The 15,169-nt window shown below is 35.8% G+C and overlaps 2 protein-coding genes across 4 annotated transcripts; one reads left to right on the top strand and one right to left on the bottom strand.

The window, feature by feature from the left end:
- The first annotated feature begins 2,432 nt into the window (after positions 1-2,432).
- LOC132307680 (protein yippee-like At5g53940) lies at positions 2,433-8,756 on the top strand. The gene is made up of 5 exons (XM_059805502.1): positions 2,433-2,675; positions 7,449-7,492; positions 8,079-8,187; positions 8,301-8,356; positions 8,453-8,756. Exons 1-5 carry the CDS (start codon positions 2,580-2,582, stop codon positions 8,529-8,531), a joined length of 384 nt encoding a protein of 127 aa, XP_059661485.1. The 5' UTR covers positions 2,433-2,579; the 3' UTR covers positions 8,532-8,756.
- Positions 8,757-9,254: 498 nt separating this feature from the next.
- Positions 9,255-15,088, bottom strand: LOC132307683 (uncharacterized). Of its 3 annotated transcripts, none has more exons than XM_059805507.1 (7): positions 14,701-15,088; positions 13,584-13,667; positions 13,042-13,182; positions 12,167-12,232; positions 11,660-11,827; positions 10,306-10,593; positions 9,255-9,574 (listed from the first exon to the last, which is right to left on the bottom strand). In XM_059805507.1, exons 1-7 carry the CDS (start codon positions 14,977-14,979, stop codon positions 9,461-9,463), a joined length of 1,140 nt encoding a protein of 379 aa, XP_059661490.1. In that variant the 5' UTR covers positions 14,980-15,088; the 3' UTR covers positions 9,255-9,460. The 3 variants fall into 3 exon arrangements, with proteins under 3 accessions (XP_059661490.1, XP_059661489.1, XP_059661492.1); XM_059805506.1 differs by having other exon boundaries at positions 9,256-9,574; positions 10,306-10,635; positions 14,701-15,086; XM_059805509.1 differs by having other exon boundaries at positions 9,256-9,574; positions 10,306-10,635; positions 15,027-15,084.
- Between the last annotated feature and the right edge of the window lie 81 nt (positions 15,089-15,169).

Raw genomic sequence — 15,169 nt, forward strand, 5'->3', positions numbered from 1 at the left:
TTAATTATAGGAACCAAATGGTTCCTATATGCTATAAGAGAAAACCTTGAAGTCAGCTTCACAAGGTTCTACACTTCTACGTTTCTTTTTTATAACAAAACTTAATGACACTTAATGCGGTTTTATTTTATTTTATTTTTGTTTGTGACAAACAACCATTTAATGCAGTCTAAGTCGGTGAAAAATTAATGAGGAGTGTATTTGTATGGATGTAGTAGTAATTAAGCTCAACAACTTGAAAGAAATTCAGATGCATTTTGGACATCCCCTTGAATTATTTGATGGGTACAATTACATTATTTATTAGGGCACTTGGCAATGTTTTCTGGTCTCTCACTTTAAATTATTATTATTATTTTATAAATATCTTCTTCTTCTTCTTTTTTTCTTTGTTTTTTTCTTCTTTTTAACAGTAATATCATCTATCTTATTTTATACTTACATTCATTTTGTGTAAGGATGTTGTATGATATATAAGGATGTTTAAGCAGGTACGTATTAAATTATATATCATCAATATACATTACATCCATGTTTTTAATTTGTTGGGCGAAATTCAAGCTCAAAGAATTTAGAAACGATTCGATTTCAGGTTAAATTAATTTGGAATTAAAATCTTAATAGCATAAACATGATTTTGAGCCGTGAAATATTGATTCACTTTGATATTTTCGTGGGAATAATTCGTTTACTTTTCAAATATATATAATATTTACTTATGAATCGATTTGATCATGTGGATCTGAACTCTCCCTCGTAACATTGCTTATGATTCGTTTACTTATGTTTGCGTAAATTACTTAACTCTCCCTCATGATATAATAATGAAATCCACGTGTCAAAGGGTCGTGTATCGACGGCAGCTTGAGGTGGGGCCCAGTATTGGTGGTCCAGAACCCATGAAAGAAGATTTCCGCCCTCTCCGGGGTATATACGCGAAAGAGGACGTGGACATGGACTTAAACTTGCATGGCTGTTATGGGAGTGGGGACATCTCAATATCAAAGTGGGGTAACTGCGGCTTCAACGATTTGGACTTAATTGCGGTGGTGACGTGTTGAAAATAGAGACAGTGATGAATCCGGCGCGGACTGGTGATTGCTTGGTTGGAAGGGGTGGGTGGTTGGGTGGGACCCACAGAAAATGTGTGGATGTGAGACAGGAGAGATTATTGAATGCCCCGAGTACAGTGAGGGTCATTGAATTATGAATATAGTGGTGAGTCTCACCACATCTAAGGGTTGGTATGTCCCGGGAATATATACCCGAAATATTTAATAATTTTCCGTGAGACAGGTGGTGTTCCTTCTTAAACAGATAGTTAGAAAAGGGAGGTGCAATGTATGTAGGAGAGAGTCTTAAGGTTTAGGGTTTTTGGGCGGCTTTACCTTATCACTAGCAGTTGTAACAACTGTTTGTTGCTTTGTCCCGCCACCATTTTGGCGCATTTTACCTAAGGTGGTCTATTGTTACAAGAGAAAACTTGTCCCACATTGGATCCGGATGGGAAGTGACATGGGTATAAATGGGTGGGTATGCAGCATTACCCAACAGTTCGAACTTTTGGGTAAATGGGCAAGCGCCCACCCGTTTCATTAAGTGATCATAGATATAAAAAAAGGAAAAAGAAAAATTATTACATTATTCAAAACTAATTACTAACGGACAGTCGAATTGATTCAATTTTGTACTTTAACATTTGGATTAATGAATTTCTTCCATTTAAATGGTGTTGCAATGCATTTACATGGGACGGGTGCATGTTACCAATCAATTTCTTATCCCAACGTGTAAAAAGAGAGTATTTTGTGGTGGAACGAGTAAAAAATGTGGAAATCATGTGTCAAGGGAGTTGAGCTCCTTTATTTGAGTGTTCTTCGCTAAGAGGAGAAAATGGTCTCCCGTAGCCTCCCTAGGTGCATTCTTTTTCCTTACAAAAGTTAAAAAATAATGAAAAGTAATTGATGATTTTCTTTTTATGTCATTAATTTTTATAAGAAATTATATTTCTTTAACCTTCAAATAATTCCGAAATAATGAAAGTGATTATCACACTACCTTTCCTCACTAAATAATTCTTGAAATAATAATGGTAGGAACTAAGAAGGATGAAAAAATTGAATGAAAGGAATCTTTTACCTTCCTCTTTCCTTTCCTTTCCTTTCTTTCCTTCTACCAAACATGTTGCTATGAAGAAGTTCTGAACTACCAAATCCATGGTTTGAGAATTTGGGCAGCCCGACCCATTTGCAACTGGCCCACTGGATTTTTTAAGCTAAAATTCTTTTTTGTTCTCAAACCAACATGGAATTGGGCCGCTTGGCATGAACTTAACAGGAACACTAGCACCAGTTATGCGGCCCATCATGTGAGGATGACATACCCAGCCACGTGTCTCGACATTTGGCGTTCAGATTCGACATTTCTGGGATGAAGGTGGGCGGTGTCCTTGTGATGTCATCTAATTCTCTCTCTCTAACGCGCAGACTTTCCAACACAGTCTCTGGATAGTTATATCAATTAGGGTTTGCTGTGAATGAATCATTAGTCAGTGAATTTTAAAGGAGAGAGAGAGAGAGATGGGAAGGATATTCGTGGTGGAACTGGAGGGTAAGGCTTACAGATGCAAGTTCTGCAAAACTCATTTAGCCCTCTCGGGCGAACTTGTTTCCCGGGTATTATTTTCATTTCTCATTTCACTTTATTCCTCTTTCTTTTGTGTGTGTTGTCTGTGTGTTTTTATAAATATGCACACACGTGTTTTTTTTTTTTTTTTTTTTTATTATTATTATTATTATTATTATTATTTTTTATGTGTTGCCAACTTTTCTTCTTCATGTAAAAATTCTTTCAAAGTGATTAAGGCAGATGCTGAACTAGATGTAAAAATTCTTTCAAAGTGATTAAAGCAGATGCTGAACTAGAAGGGGATATTCGTGAAATTATTGTGCATGTCTGTGTTTTTAATTTTTGGAAGAAAAAAAAAGGGGATATTTGTGAAATTATTGTTTTTAAGGAATAGGCTCATGCTATGTTCGGTTGCATGGAATTGGTGCTTTAGAATTAGAATTTGAGAAAAATTAGTTTATAGCATCATATAATATTTGAGGGTTTTAACAATTTCAGTGAGCGAAAAATTTGTTATCAGTTTCTGAAAGCATTGCTGAGAGATGGATGTATCATGTACGGGAAGACAAGAAAGGATAGATTAGAAATGAATACATTCGCAAAATGGTTGTAGTAGCAATAAATGGAGATAAAAATGAGAGAAAATCGATTAAGAATTTAAGAGGTTTGACATTGGCCATGAGCAAAGAGACGACTAGATGTGCCAGTTACGAAGATTTAAATGGTCCACGTTGAGGGTAAATCTAGGGGAAGGGGAAGACTGAAGCTAATGCGGATAAAGTTATTAAGAAATGATATGATAACAGGCGATTTAACTAAAGCTATAGTCTTGGATAGAGCGGAATGGAAAAATAGGATTCATAATTTTATATAGCCGATTTCAAGTAGTAGGGAAAAGGCTTTGTTGAGTTTAGTTGAGTTGTAACTAATTTGAGCCCTTAATTACTTGTTCATATAAGGATATAATTCACAGCATCATATAATTTGAGGATATCTCAGTTAGGCTGGCTGTTAATTACTTGATACAATTTATCTTTTCTGGGATTTCCTAGTATCTATTGGCTATAAAATAAGGGAAGCTCAGTTTAAATGGTTTGACCGTGTGCAATGAAGAACAATACTGCACAAGTGGAAGATTGAAGTGAACTATAGTCAGTGTACTAATAGAGGAAGTGAAAGATCAAAATGAACATGGATTGGATTGAAGTGGTGAAGAAAGATACAATAATGCATGTTTAAGATGATGTTATGATGTTAGACAAAGCATATCGGTGAAACAACCATTGATATAGTCATCCCCAATTATTTGGGACAACATTTTGTTCAGTTGAGCTCTCAAGTGTTTTAGTGGATTGAACTTACCCCTCTTTTTTCTTCTCTCCTTCTTTTTATGTGCTTCATGTGGCACAACGGAAGCAGAAAACAAAACCAACATGGAGATCCGAAAACTAAATAACAAGTAATAATACAAGCACTATGTTCAAAGAGAGGAGATTCCACCATTCATTATTAAAGAAGAGATATTACAACTGTAGAGAATACACACTCCCTACCTCAGGAGAAATTACACCGTTAAGAGGCTTTGAACACCAGATCGTCTACACACACTCAATGCTCAGGCGTGGTGCCGGATACCTACGCCTTTCATGATCTATTACTCCATGAGACACTCACTCAGCATCTCTACCCCACACACTCACTGATTTCTATGCCTTTCACAATCTACCATTCATGCACTGCTGAACACCGCCACATAGACCAAACATATTCTTTTAGTTGATATGCATTTAACGTATACATCTATGCATATTCCATTCACTAGTACACACATTAGTAGTCCAGTGATTTTGAGCCACTTCAGCAAATTTGTTGAGGTGGCTCAAATTCATTTGGCCAGTGATGTGTGTTAGTGAATGGTGAGTCAATGCTTGGTCTATGCTGGTGTGCTTGTTTATGCATTGAATGTGTGTGCAATGAATGGTGTATGTGTGTGGAAGGAGTAATGCATGCATTGAATGAGAAAGTAAAAGGGGGAAAGGTGTCAGAATTGACATATAAAGAATGAGGTTTGTATTTACAGTGCATTTAATGCACTGTTGCCTGTTGGCTAAGGTGGTTTACTTCAAGGGTGGTTTTGGTGAATTGTATGTTGGTAAGCTTTCAAAAGTTAGCCTATAAATATAGGCATGGTAAACAGAGAAGCCCAAATCATGAGTGTGAAGAACAGAGTGAAGAAAAAGAGCCGAGTGAAGAACAGAGCAAGAATGAGTGTACGTATTCGTTTTAGAAGAGTGTGTGTCTTCTTCTAGTGAGTGAGTATGGAACGCTCCTTGGTATTCCGTTGAGAGTTGTAATCCTCTCTTTTCTTGAATAAAAGTTGGTCGTTCTTCGCCCGTGGACATAAGCAATTTACTGAACCACGTACATCTCGTTTTTGGTTGTTTGTGTTATTTCCATCTTATTTTTCCTTTGCTGCCATTGCATATTTGTGTGTGTGATACTGGGCAGATTAATTCCTAACAGTATGCCTACAAAAATTTATGCAATAGTTACTTCAACAAACTCTTCCTCTTCGCAATTCGTGGTCACCAAAAAGTGATATGTTACTGGAAATTGCTGTCTTCATCCATAGCTTAAAAAAATAAGTTATGTGCGTCTATTTATTTTTTATGTAGCATTGTTGTGTGTTGTTCCTGGGCATCACTCTTCACGATTACTTCTTTCATATCCTTTTAGACTGCTTTATTCGCCCTCAGAGTCTCGACATGATGGATAAATTATTGATTGATATCATGTCCACTTCCTGGAAAGGGGTTGGGTGGATAGGTGGTTGTAACAAATAGAAAGTCCCAAAAGACAAAATAGAACCAACAAGAGCATTTTTAGCTATAAAATCAAATAGAACTGCTGTCTAAGTAGCCAGTATGTTCGTTCTTATTTTACTAAATCAAGATGCTTTCTTCTTTTGGAAGCTTACAGAAATCAAGTTGTAATTTACTCTTACCTGGAAAAAGAGCCGACTTTTGTCATAAACCAAAAATCACAGGTTTAAGTGGATTAGTTTATATCAAACACATGAACTATGAAATGTTAAACATGTACATGAACAATGAATCACGGGATTGTAGAACCGTTTGCAAGTACATTTATACGGTATTTGATTGCAGTTTGGATGATTTGTTTCAGGCTCTTTGCCTAGGTGGTATGACTTCCATCTTCCAAAGAGGGGGTCGAGCGTTCAAGCCCCAGTGAGGCAAAATGGGTGTGTGTTACTTACTTTACGATATATATATATATATATATATATATATATATATATATATATATATATATATATATGCTTATGTGTATGTATATACATATACAATATGTTGTCCTAGTGTTTAATTTTTTTCCAATTTTCTCCGAGTTACCATAAGTTGATATTCACCAATGCTTATTTGTGGTGTGTTGTCGGATCATTACCTTACAGCATGCCACATCACTCACTTGAGAAAGAACTATATATTCTGGACAGTGAATATTTCTTTAGTCTGGCTTCTCCATGTTGGCATCACAAGAGGGCATCGTTTTAATTTGTTTCTTCAGTGAATAAATGTACTGCAAGCTGTCAATCTGAGGAACAGGACACTTTTTAGTGCATCCAACTTATGCTAACTCAGACAGCTTCCATTAGAGGGAGCTATAATGTAAGAAGGTATAATGCAACCAACATATAGAATATATAAGTAGTTTCAAAGGGGGAGAGATGTGTATCTGTTGAGCAATGGAGAGGGAATAAGATCGCTGGAGATCTGGCCAGAAAATTGATGGGGTGTGGTCACTGGATTTGGGGCTTTAACTTGCCAAAAATTTTTGGTCGGAGTTACAGTTTCAACCACTAAAATATGTTGAAGTCTCCGGAGTTCTCCACAATCTTTGGTCAGCAAGAGCTTTCGCTGGAGAACTTCTGGTTGGAGAGAGGTTTTTGGTCAGCAAGATCTTCGACCAGTGATTGTTTGGTTTTCTTGTCTTTGGTTGCTGAGAGCTTTTGGTGTTGAAGTGTTATAAACACTAATGAGAGCTTGAATTCTTATCATTCTTGAAAAATTAGACAGCTGAGTGAATATTGCCAAACAACAGCTGCAAATGAACTGATGATAGCCGAAAATATCTGTTTTTGTGAGGCTTGCAGGGATAACTTGGGATTTGGTAGTTTGGTGAGGGTTTCGTCGGCGGCGGCACAGAAATGGGAGGTTTTAGTGACAAAGTTTGTTGTATATGACTTTGATTACCAGAGGATGCCGCATTTAAATATGGAATGTGGATTTGAGACTTTAGAGAGACCACCGGAGAAGGATTGGCCAAACAAACACAACTCTTCTATAACTTCCCAAAATCATGGCTAAGGAATTTGAGATATTAAATTTTCATCCATCTCGTACAAGATTATGCTTGAAATATGCTTCCTATGTTTAATATTTTACAGATGGTTCCAACTCTCACCTCACCTCCTCTCTGGAAGACCACTACCGAGTTTCATATGCTGGGTGGATTATGATACTAACTTACTTTTGGTAATATGTTGCACAAAGTAAGTACAGACTTGACCCTGGAGTGTAATCTTTGGCAGTACACGCTTTTATCATACTTCTTTTTCTCTTTATGAGCTAAATAGTAACTTAATTTTTGTGAGAAGAAATCAAGAATTCTTCCTTTTTTTATCTTATTGTTCTATTTTTGGTTCCTGATCTCTGATTTGCACATTTTATTTTTGCATAGATTTTTTAGTTTTAAACTGCATGTTTCAGATCTCATTTGTTGCTTTGTGATTTGGTCAGGCTTTTCATGGTCGTCAGGGAAAAGCATATCTCTTCAATAGCGCGTGAGTTCTTTGTAGTTCTTTGACAGACCATTTATTTCTGAATATTGTTTATTGTTGGTTAGATTTATCTGCTATCTTATGTTTGTGTAACTTGTGGTTTTATTGATGTTTTGCAATGCGGTTAACATTTTAACTTGTGGTTTTAAGCTGAATTTGACATATTGGCTAGCTTGGTCACATTTGATATCACCATGTTTTTGAGTTTGTCTCCTGAATTTGAATTTAGGCTTGTAAACGGATTGGACTGCATTGTATTCTAATACGATCAGTTAACAAAAAGTTGCTATAAGATCCTATCTGATAGTCTAACAAATAACCCATTATTTAATATGCATCCAGTTTGCTATTTACCTGTATCATTAACATAATACTCTGGATTAATGTTTTTATTCTAATATGTTATTAAGAAAAAAATTGAGTTGATGGACTGAATACTTATATCTGCTGACTTGATATATGTCATGGATGACAAACCTATAATTATTTTGATCCGCCCATGAGAAACTACATGTTGGAGTTAGATTTTCCTTTTCAGATAGAGTACTTCAGTTCACTGAACTTTGTACTACGAGTGTGTCTGATATAGGGTGAATTTCACTGTTGGACCTCAAGAGCAGAGGATGATGCTTTCTGGAATGCACACTGTAGCAGATATTTTCTGCTGCTGTTGCGGACAAATTGTTGGTTGGAAATATGTAATCTCTCTCTCTCTCTCTCACACACACACACACACACATCCATGCACAAATGTTTGTAATGTCACATCAACTTTAGCCTTTAAAAAAACGTTGGCTCTTTCTCAAATCAGGAAGCTGCACATGAGAAGAGCCAGAAGTACAAAGAAGGCAAGTTTGTCCTTGAAAGGTATATACTCTCTAAACTTATGATTCACATCTTTCTCCTCATCGTGCAATTGCCAGCGGTCTCTCATTTGAATATCCTGCACATGTTATGAAACAGAGAGAGGATCATCGATGGACTCGACACCGAATTCTATATCGACACCCACCCTACCATGAGCGATGCCGAAGATCTCTAACTTTTCTCTCACTTTGTATTAATAGAATGTATTCCATATTTTGATGTCGAGAATGGATGCAGTCCTTTCGAAGATGTAAAAGCTGTTTTCTGGTTCTTCAATTTCAGACTGCTAAAACTGCTATGTTGATTTTATGAGCAGTTGAACCTGCTTTGAGATTACCTTTGTTTTTTTTGTTTGTTTGAATGCTTTGACATTTTCTTCACGTTGTGAAGGAAAATCCCACTTGCTGTGTCTTTATCTTTTAAACCTCCACCCCATTAGATGATGTGCTGACATTATGACCGTTGGAACAAGAAAACCATGACCATTAATTCTCTAGAGAAAACTACTTTGTATTTTTTTTTCAGCACTTGTCTTAATAAAGATGGATTTTATTAAGCTCTGCAAGCATCTGCTGAACACATGATTGTTTGCCTACAAGATTTTGATGCGATCCCATTATTGCAACCAGGTTTCATGCAGACGCTATAAAACTTATACAAGTTTCCTACATAACACCATGAATTGAACGGTGGTGACCAGAAGATTTGGCACCGTTTATTTCTATGTTTTGTTCCAGAGACTTGTTTTAGAAATTTAAAAGAATGTTATTCAAAATGAATCCTTAACTCTGCCCAACTTTATTTTCAGAGAGGGGTTTTCAAAAACTGTAGCACTGCTCTGTACTTGGACAAAGAATAGTTTCAGGTGCTGATATGGTTTGCTTTGCAAATGGACATATCTTAGGGCTCTCTTATATGATCAAAGAAGATATATATAAATGAATAATATTACAGTACATGATTCAATACAAAGAAAAAACAACGGCCATTTTCATGCCAGAGAAACCATGCTGTATTGTTCGATACAAGCTTGACCTTGAACTTTGCCAAACAGCATTAGCTTCCCAAGTTTTTACATACTGTTTCAACAAACGGCTCTCCTCTTCAGCTAACAGTAAGATTTCTCTTCTTAGTGCCGGTTACGCAAGCCCAATCATCCATTGTTGACACTGAAATGCCTTCCAAGAATTGTGAATAACGTTCCATAATAAATGGAATCTGCATTAACACACAAGGACACTATTAAGTCAGGTCAAAACACATACCTCTAGTTCAATTAACATGGATCCAAACCTAGGAAAATTCAATAGCTAACATAGAGAACAGTTATGACTTCAAGTGGTTTCATCACATGTATGGGTATGGTTTAAGTGGAAGAACTTGTCATCCTGCATGTTAATGGAGAGGAATATGGAAAATTTTGGTAGCCAAGACAAATTTGTGTTAATGGAGACAATATGGGGAAATTTGTCAGGCTGAGAAAACCTAGCTCAACCACCATTCATATAGATTTCTCATTTTCCATGAGTACACACAATGCAATTTTAGATGCAGGAAACTTTTCACAAACTAGGAATGATTTTCATCCCTCCCCTTTCTTGAAGAAAGAAAGATTCAAATTCACATAATATTTAACCCTAGAAATGCAAACCATAATGTCCCAGACATCAGCTTGGAAGTTGGTACTGATTCTTTTTCGTTTTCCTTCTCGAGTTTACATATGCAGCTACTAGTAGTGGACTATCTTTTCATATTCTTCTCCTCCTCTTTTTTTGGGAACAAGTTAAATAGTTGGAAAATGTCCCTAGCCAGAAACATAGAAGCTTGAAAAAGAATAAATTTTGCAACTGTGAGCTTCCAGAATTTACTATCTCCTGCATTTTCGCTTTCCCCAAAATTTAACCAGCTAAATATGATTCATAGTCAAATCAACAATGCCATGAATATACCTGCTCAGATATGATACCAGAGACACCGACAACTGCTCCAGGCTTGGCATAAGAAACAATATGATCTGCCAAATCCAGTAGAGGATTTAAAAGTATATTTGCAATAACCACATCGTACTTCCCTGTTTCAGTGATGACTCCCGTGCCACATGGATTTGGCCCTTCCACACCTCTACATAACAACTCATTCGTCAAGGGAGGGCTCGGTTTGTTAGGGACAAGATGCAATTGCATTTTCTCAGGTTCTATGTGGTTCAGAGTGGCATTCTGACGTGCAGATGTTATTGCCTGGGAATCAACATCAAATCCAACAGATAGGGCGGCACCAAACTGAATTTTCCATTTGCAAAAACAGATTAAAAATTCGAAAATCTATTGGCGTAGCAAATCAGGAAAGATAAAAATGAATAGAGAGTGGCAAATAGGAATGCATAATAGAAGAAGTGAAGAAGAACAATGTATCCAGTTTTGAAATCGTAAATGAATATGTTGATGACAAAGTGTCCCAAATTAAATAAAATCAAGTTATATGTGCTTGATGAAAGTTAAACAAATAATTTATAGCTTGGGTGAAATATTCAACACAATTTTGTAAATGTTCTGCTGAAAAGAAACATACACTTCATTGGTAACACACCCGGATGAAAAGTTGAAGCAAAACCACAAATAATTGTGATTTGTAAGAGAATATAATACAGGATTAACTATCACCGGCACATGGATGACATTGTCAATAAATAAAAAAAGCAAAGCACTTCTCACCTCATGTAGTTTGATTTTAATCATTTTCACAGTCCCAGTAATTGTTTTAACAGAGAACAGAATAAACACCTGGATGAAAGTTGCTCGTCTTTTAATCACTGGTCATATCTGTACGGAAGCAAAAGCTTTTGTCTTTTTATTAAGCCTAGAAAATTGACTATTTTCAAAGTTCTTTGTGTTACAGTGGCTGGGTATTTTTGGGTGGTCTTTCTTTTTGTTTAGTCCCATTCTCCAAATTCTTCCTCTCATAATTGATTGCTTCTTGCCTCTGAAGAACATTTATCACTTATTTTCAGTTGAATAAGATAGTTTTTGGGAAACCCAAGAAACAACCATAACTAGTTTTCCTCCGTGAAGTGATGAATATATTTCAACTTTAAAGGTGAAGAGATAACGTATGATACTGTGACTCCTTCAGGTCTATAAAGATCAATGAAAAGACAAATGTACCATGAAATACATAGATGTTTAAGTTTGATGGACTAACCATAAGCAACATACTATTTAGGGTAATTAGTTTTCGAGTGACTTTGATATATGAGGCCCCCAGGTACCTAAAGCAAAAATTTCACTTATAACAATATTTGTGTACCTTAAGGGCAGCAATTGCAAGGATCCCAGAACCAGTGCCATAGTCCAAGAAGAGTTCTCCTCCTTTTATTAATCCATGCAGCAGCAGCAGACACAACTTAGTTGTAGGGTGTTCCCCAGTTCCAAATGCCAGTCCAGGATTCAAAATTATATTTGTTGCTTGAAGGTCCTGCAGCAGTTCAAATGATGAAATTTTATTTACGTAAATGCCAACATTAACTATAAAGTTAAATTTGTTTCAGTGAACTGATAGAATTCTTAGTCTTTGTAATATGGAAAACTGATTCTGGAGGAAAGAAGAGGCATATATATATAGATGACTTTAGTAGTACTAAAAGCAGGAAATTCAAGTAGCATGCAATCAGGTGTTCTCTACATAAGTTGAATAAAGAAAATGAACCACAAGCAAAAGCTTAATGATTTTACAGAAGCCAATAAAGACTTGTCCTTTTATATAGAACAACAACTGCAATGGGCCGTTAGAAGGAAACTGCAGATGTAATCATACTGGGGGAGTTCTCCACTCAGGCACAATCCAAAGTCCCTCAGTAACTTCCACTGGCTGAAATGATTCCTGCAAGAGAAAGAACAAATCCAAATGAGACTATTGACAAGATATGATCAAGAATATGATTAATGAGCATAGCTTCCAATATTGAGCAGGTGGGCCAGCCAGTGCCACAATAAATTGAATTACCCAAATAGTGATTAGAAAATCATGAAGTTGTTAGACAAACTAAATTTTAACCAATTTATCATTATATGGAAATTCAAAGTTACTTGCTAATGTCAGACATAATAGTCTCTGACATTAATAGTGAACATACTGTATTCAAAGTTACTTAATAGAGAACATATTGTATACGGAGATATAGACAGACAGACGCACACACGAGAAGGTAAGGGAGTGAATCAGCTCAAGCCATCAAGTTTCACAATGTGCCAAGCACATTGTTCAAAATAGGAAACATTCAACCCATGAATTAACTCCTTGCAAATCTCACAGCAAATAGTGAATAAAGTCGGCAGATGAAGTGGCTTCTAGTCAGCATAGGAATGCCTTTCCGTAAAAGTAATTAATGAAATTTAAAGAGAAAAGAATATTTAAGCAAGCAATATTGATGCAGTGACTGTCAACGTTCCATCCAGTGCACCTGCAGAAGAATAGGATTTCAGGATCCTGCTGAGTGACAGTTTGTCACAGTTTAATGTCTGGCAAAGCCAAAATTATTTGGCTGCCACAATACATCAAAAGATCATAAACAACACTGGACTGTATAGTTTGCATAAAGAAGTAGAAGACATAGAAATGACATAATCAAGGAGACAATAGTATACAAGTTTTTTTCTGAAGCAAAAAATGTATAAAACAATCAATTGAACCTGAGTTTTCTTTATCCAATCAGAATGGTCACCCATAATGACCTCATAACGAGGTATCTCTTTCAAGCCTATGGAATCAGCAGCATGTGAAATGCACTCATCCACATCTTGGCAATTGAAAAATATGGAACTAATGCACACCTGCACGAAAACAGATCTTTTGAGCAAAACTTTAGAACAATTATCCTTTCTCTTTTGTTTTTAGTGATCAGTACACCAGCAAGTGTGATCACATCAGAATTTAGGAACACATTTTTTTTTTTTGATAAGTCCAAAGAATATCTCAACCATCAGAATTTAGCAACACATACCAATATAAAAATGACAGAAAGTCAACAAAAATTAACCAAATAAAAGAGATAAAGATACAAGTTACAAAAAATTAGCCAGATAAAAAAGATGAAGATATGGATTTATTTCAAAGGATTTAACATAAGACTATCCATGTTTCCTTCATAAACAGAAAGTTAAGCCAGTTTCTATGTCCTACTTAAAGTTAGAAATTTTGCAAAATCAGCAGTGAGAGATGGTAAAATGTCTACCTCAGCATTATGCTCATAGATGTCTTGTTCATCCATGCTGGTAGAACTTGCACCAAAACATAAAAGGGATTCCGAAAACATATCCTGATCAATCACAACAACTGTTGAAGTCGCAGTGGAAGCATAATCAAATAAAATAAAAGAATAGGTAAAAACTGATGAGTTTGGAGATGTACGGCCAAAGCCGTTCAGAGCTCCTTTGTGGATGTAGGAGACTTGGCTTCTTATGAAAACACTTAAATTGTTATATATTAGAAGATCTAAGAAGATTTACAAGATTACACTACATGAGACAGTCTTTTATGTAGGACTTGGTTATATAATTGCCATTTAGCACATCTTCTTAACTTTTCATTATCCTAGAAAAATTCATTTATTCTAAATCATATATGTATCTAGACATATACTAGCAAATTCTAAATTATATTTCCAACAAAAACAACATGCAGTTCAGACAAATCTTCATTCAAACTCAGGTCAATAAAGCTTCACTCTCACCATTCGGTCCAATCATAAAATCACAAGTTCTAGATATTTTCATTCATAGAAGATTTGGCTATAGGTTTATCACGAATCCTCCGCCATTGTAGCCCAGTTAAATCACTCTAGCTAAGTCCATGTCTTCATACAAATAAACCCCACAATAAGACAAACATGTTTCAAAATTCCTTTTTCATAACAGTGTGAATGAACGATGATTCACGCTAGTTGTTTACTTGACTCATCCTCCTTCCTCCTAGTTCTGAACTATTTGAAAAATTAATTTAAAAAACAAAATGAAACTAAGTGATGCATTTTCTTCTCTTACTCTAATTGGCAAATAATACATTTATATGGAATTTTAGTACCCATGATTCTTAATTAGCGGGAAAACATGGGAAATTTAATGATATGTGTGTATACATACAATTTTAACAAAAGTAAAAATAAAATTTTCACATAATTAAATTCCAAAAAAGTGAACCAAAAAAAAAAAATTGTTTTATGGTTCAAAGCTCCACAACAAATCATATACATACAAATATGTGTGTATTAAATGAAAAAAGCAATACCACAACAAAATGAAATCCAATTTGGTTAGAAAAAAAAAGAAGGGGGGGGTTAAGAAAGGGCTTACAGCAACATCTTTTGGACAGTGAATGCTAACAGAGATGTAAGGAGGTGTGAAGAGTAACGGAATCTCCGGAGAAGAAGAAGTTGAAAATGTAGCGGGAATCGAAGTGAGCCTCCATTGGGGTAGTGCTTGAGTGGGTGCGGAAGAGAGAGCTGAGAAGTGAGTGAATGGAGATGTTAAAGATGTGGGAGGCCTAGTGCGACGATGAATGTGACGGATGGAGAAGACGGTGGTGTATGCAAGGTGTTTGAAGAAACGACCGCGAAGGAAACAGACTGACATTTTGTTTAGTTTTCTTTTCTGAAGGAGAGAAAGTTAGTCACACCAACCGTTGAGACTTCGCGCCACTCTTTTGCTCCACAGGTAGGTGTAATTTGAGCGGCTTTATTCTTTCCGTCTATAGATGATAGAATACCAAGAAAAAACCAAATAGATGAATTATAAAAGATAATTGAGAAAAAAGATAATGAAA

This window comes from Cornus florida, unplaced genomic scaffold, assembly GCF_030987335.1.
Source record: "Cornus florida cultivar Cherokee Brave unplaced genomic scaffold, ASM3098733v1 CherokeeBrave_3.0.0_Hap2_Chr05, whole genome shotgun sequence".
Lineage (NCBI taxonomy): Eukaryota > Viridiplantae > Streptophyta > Magnoliopsida > Cornales > Cornaceae > Cornus > Cornus florida.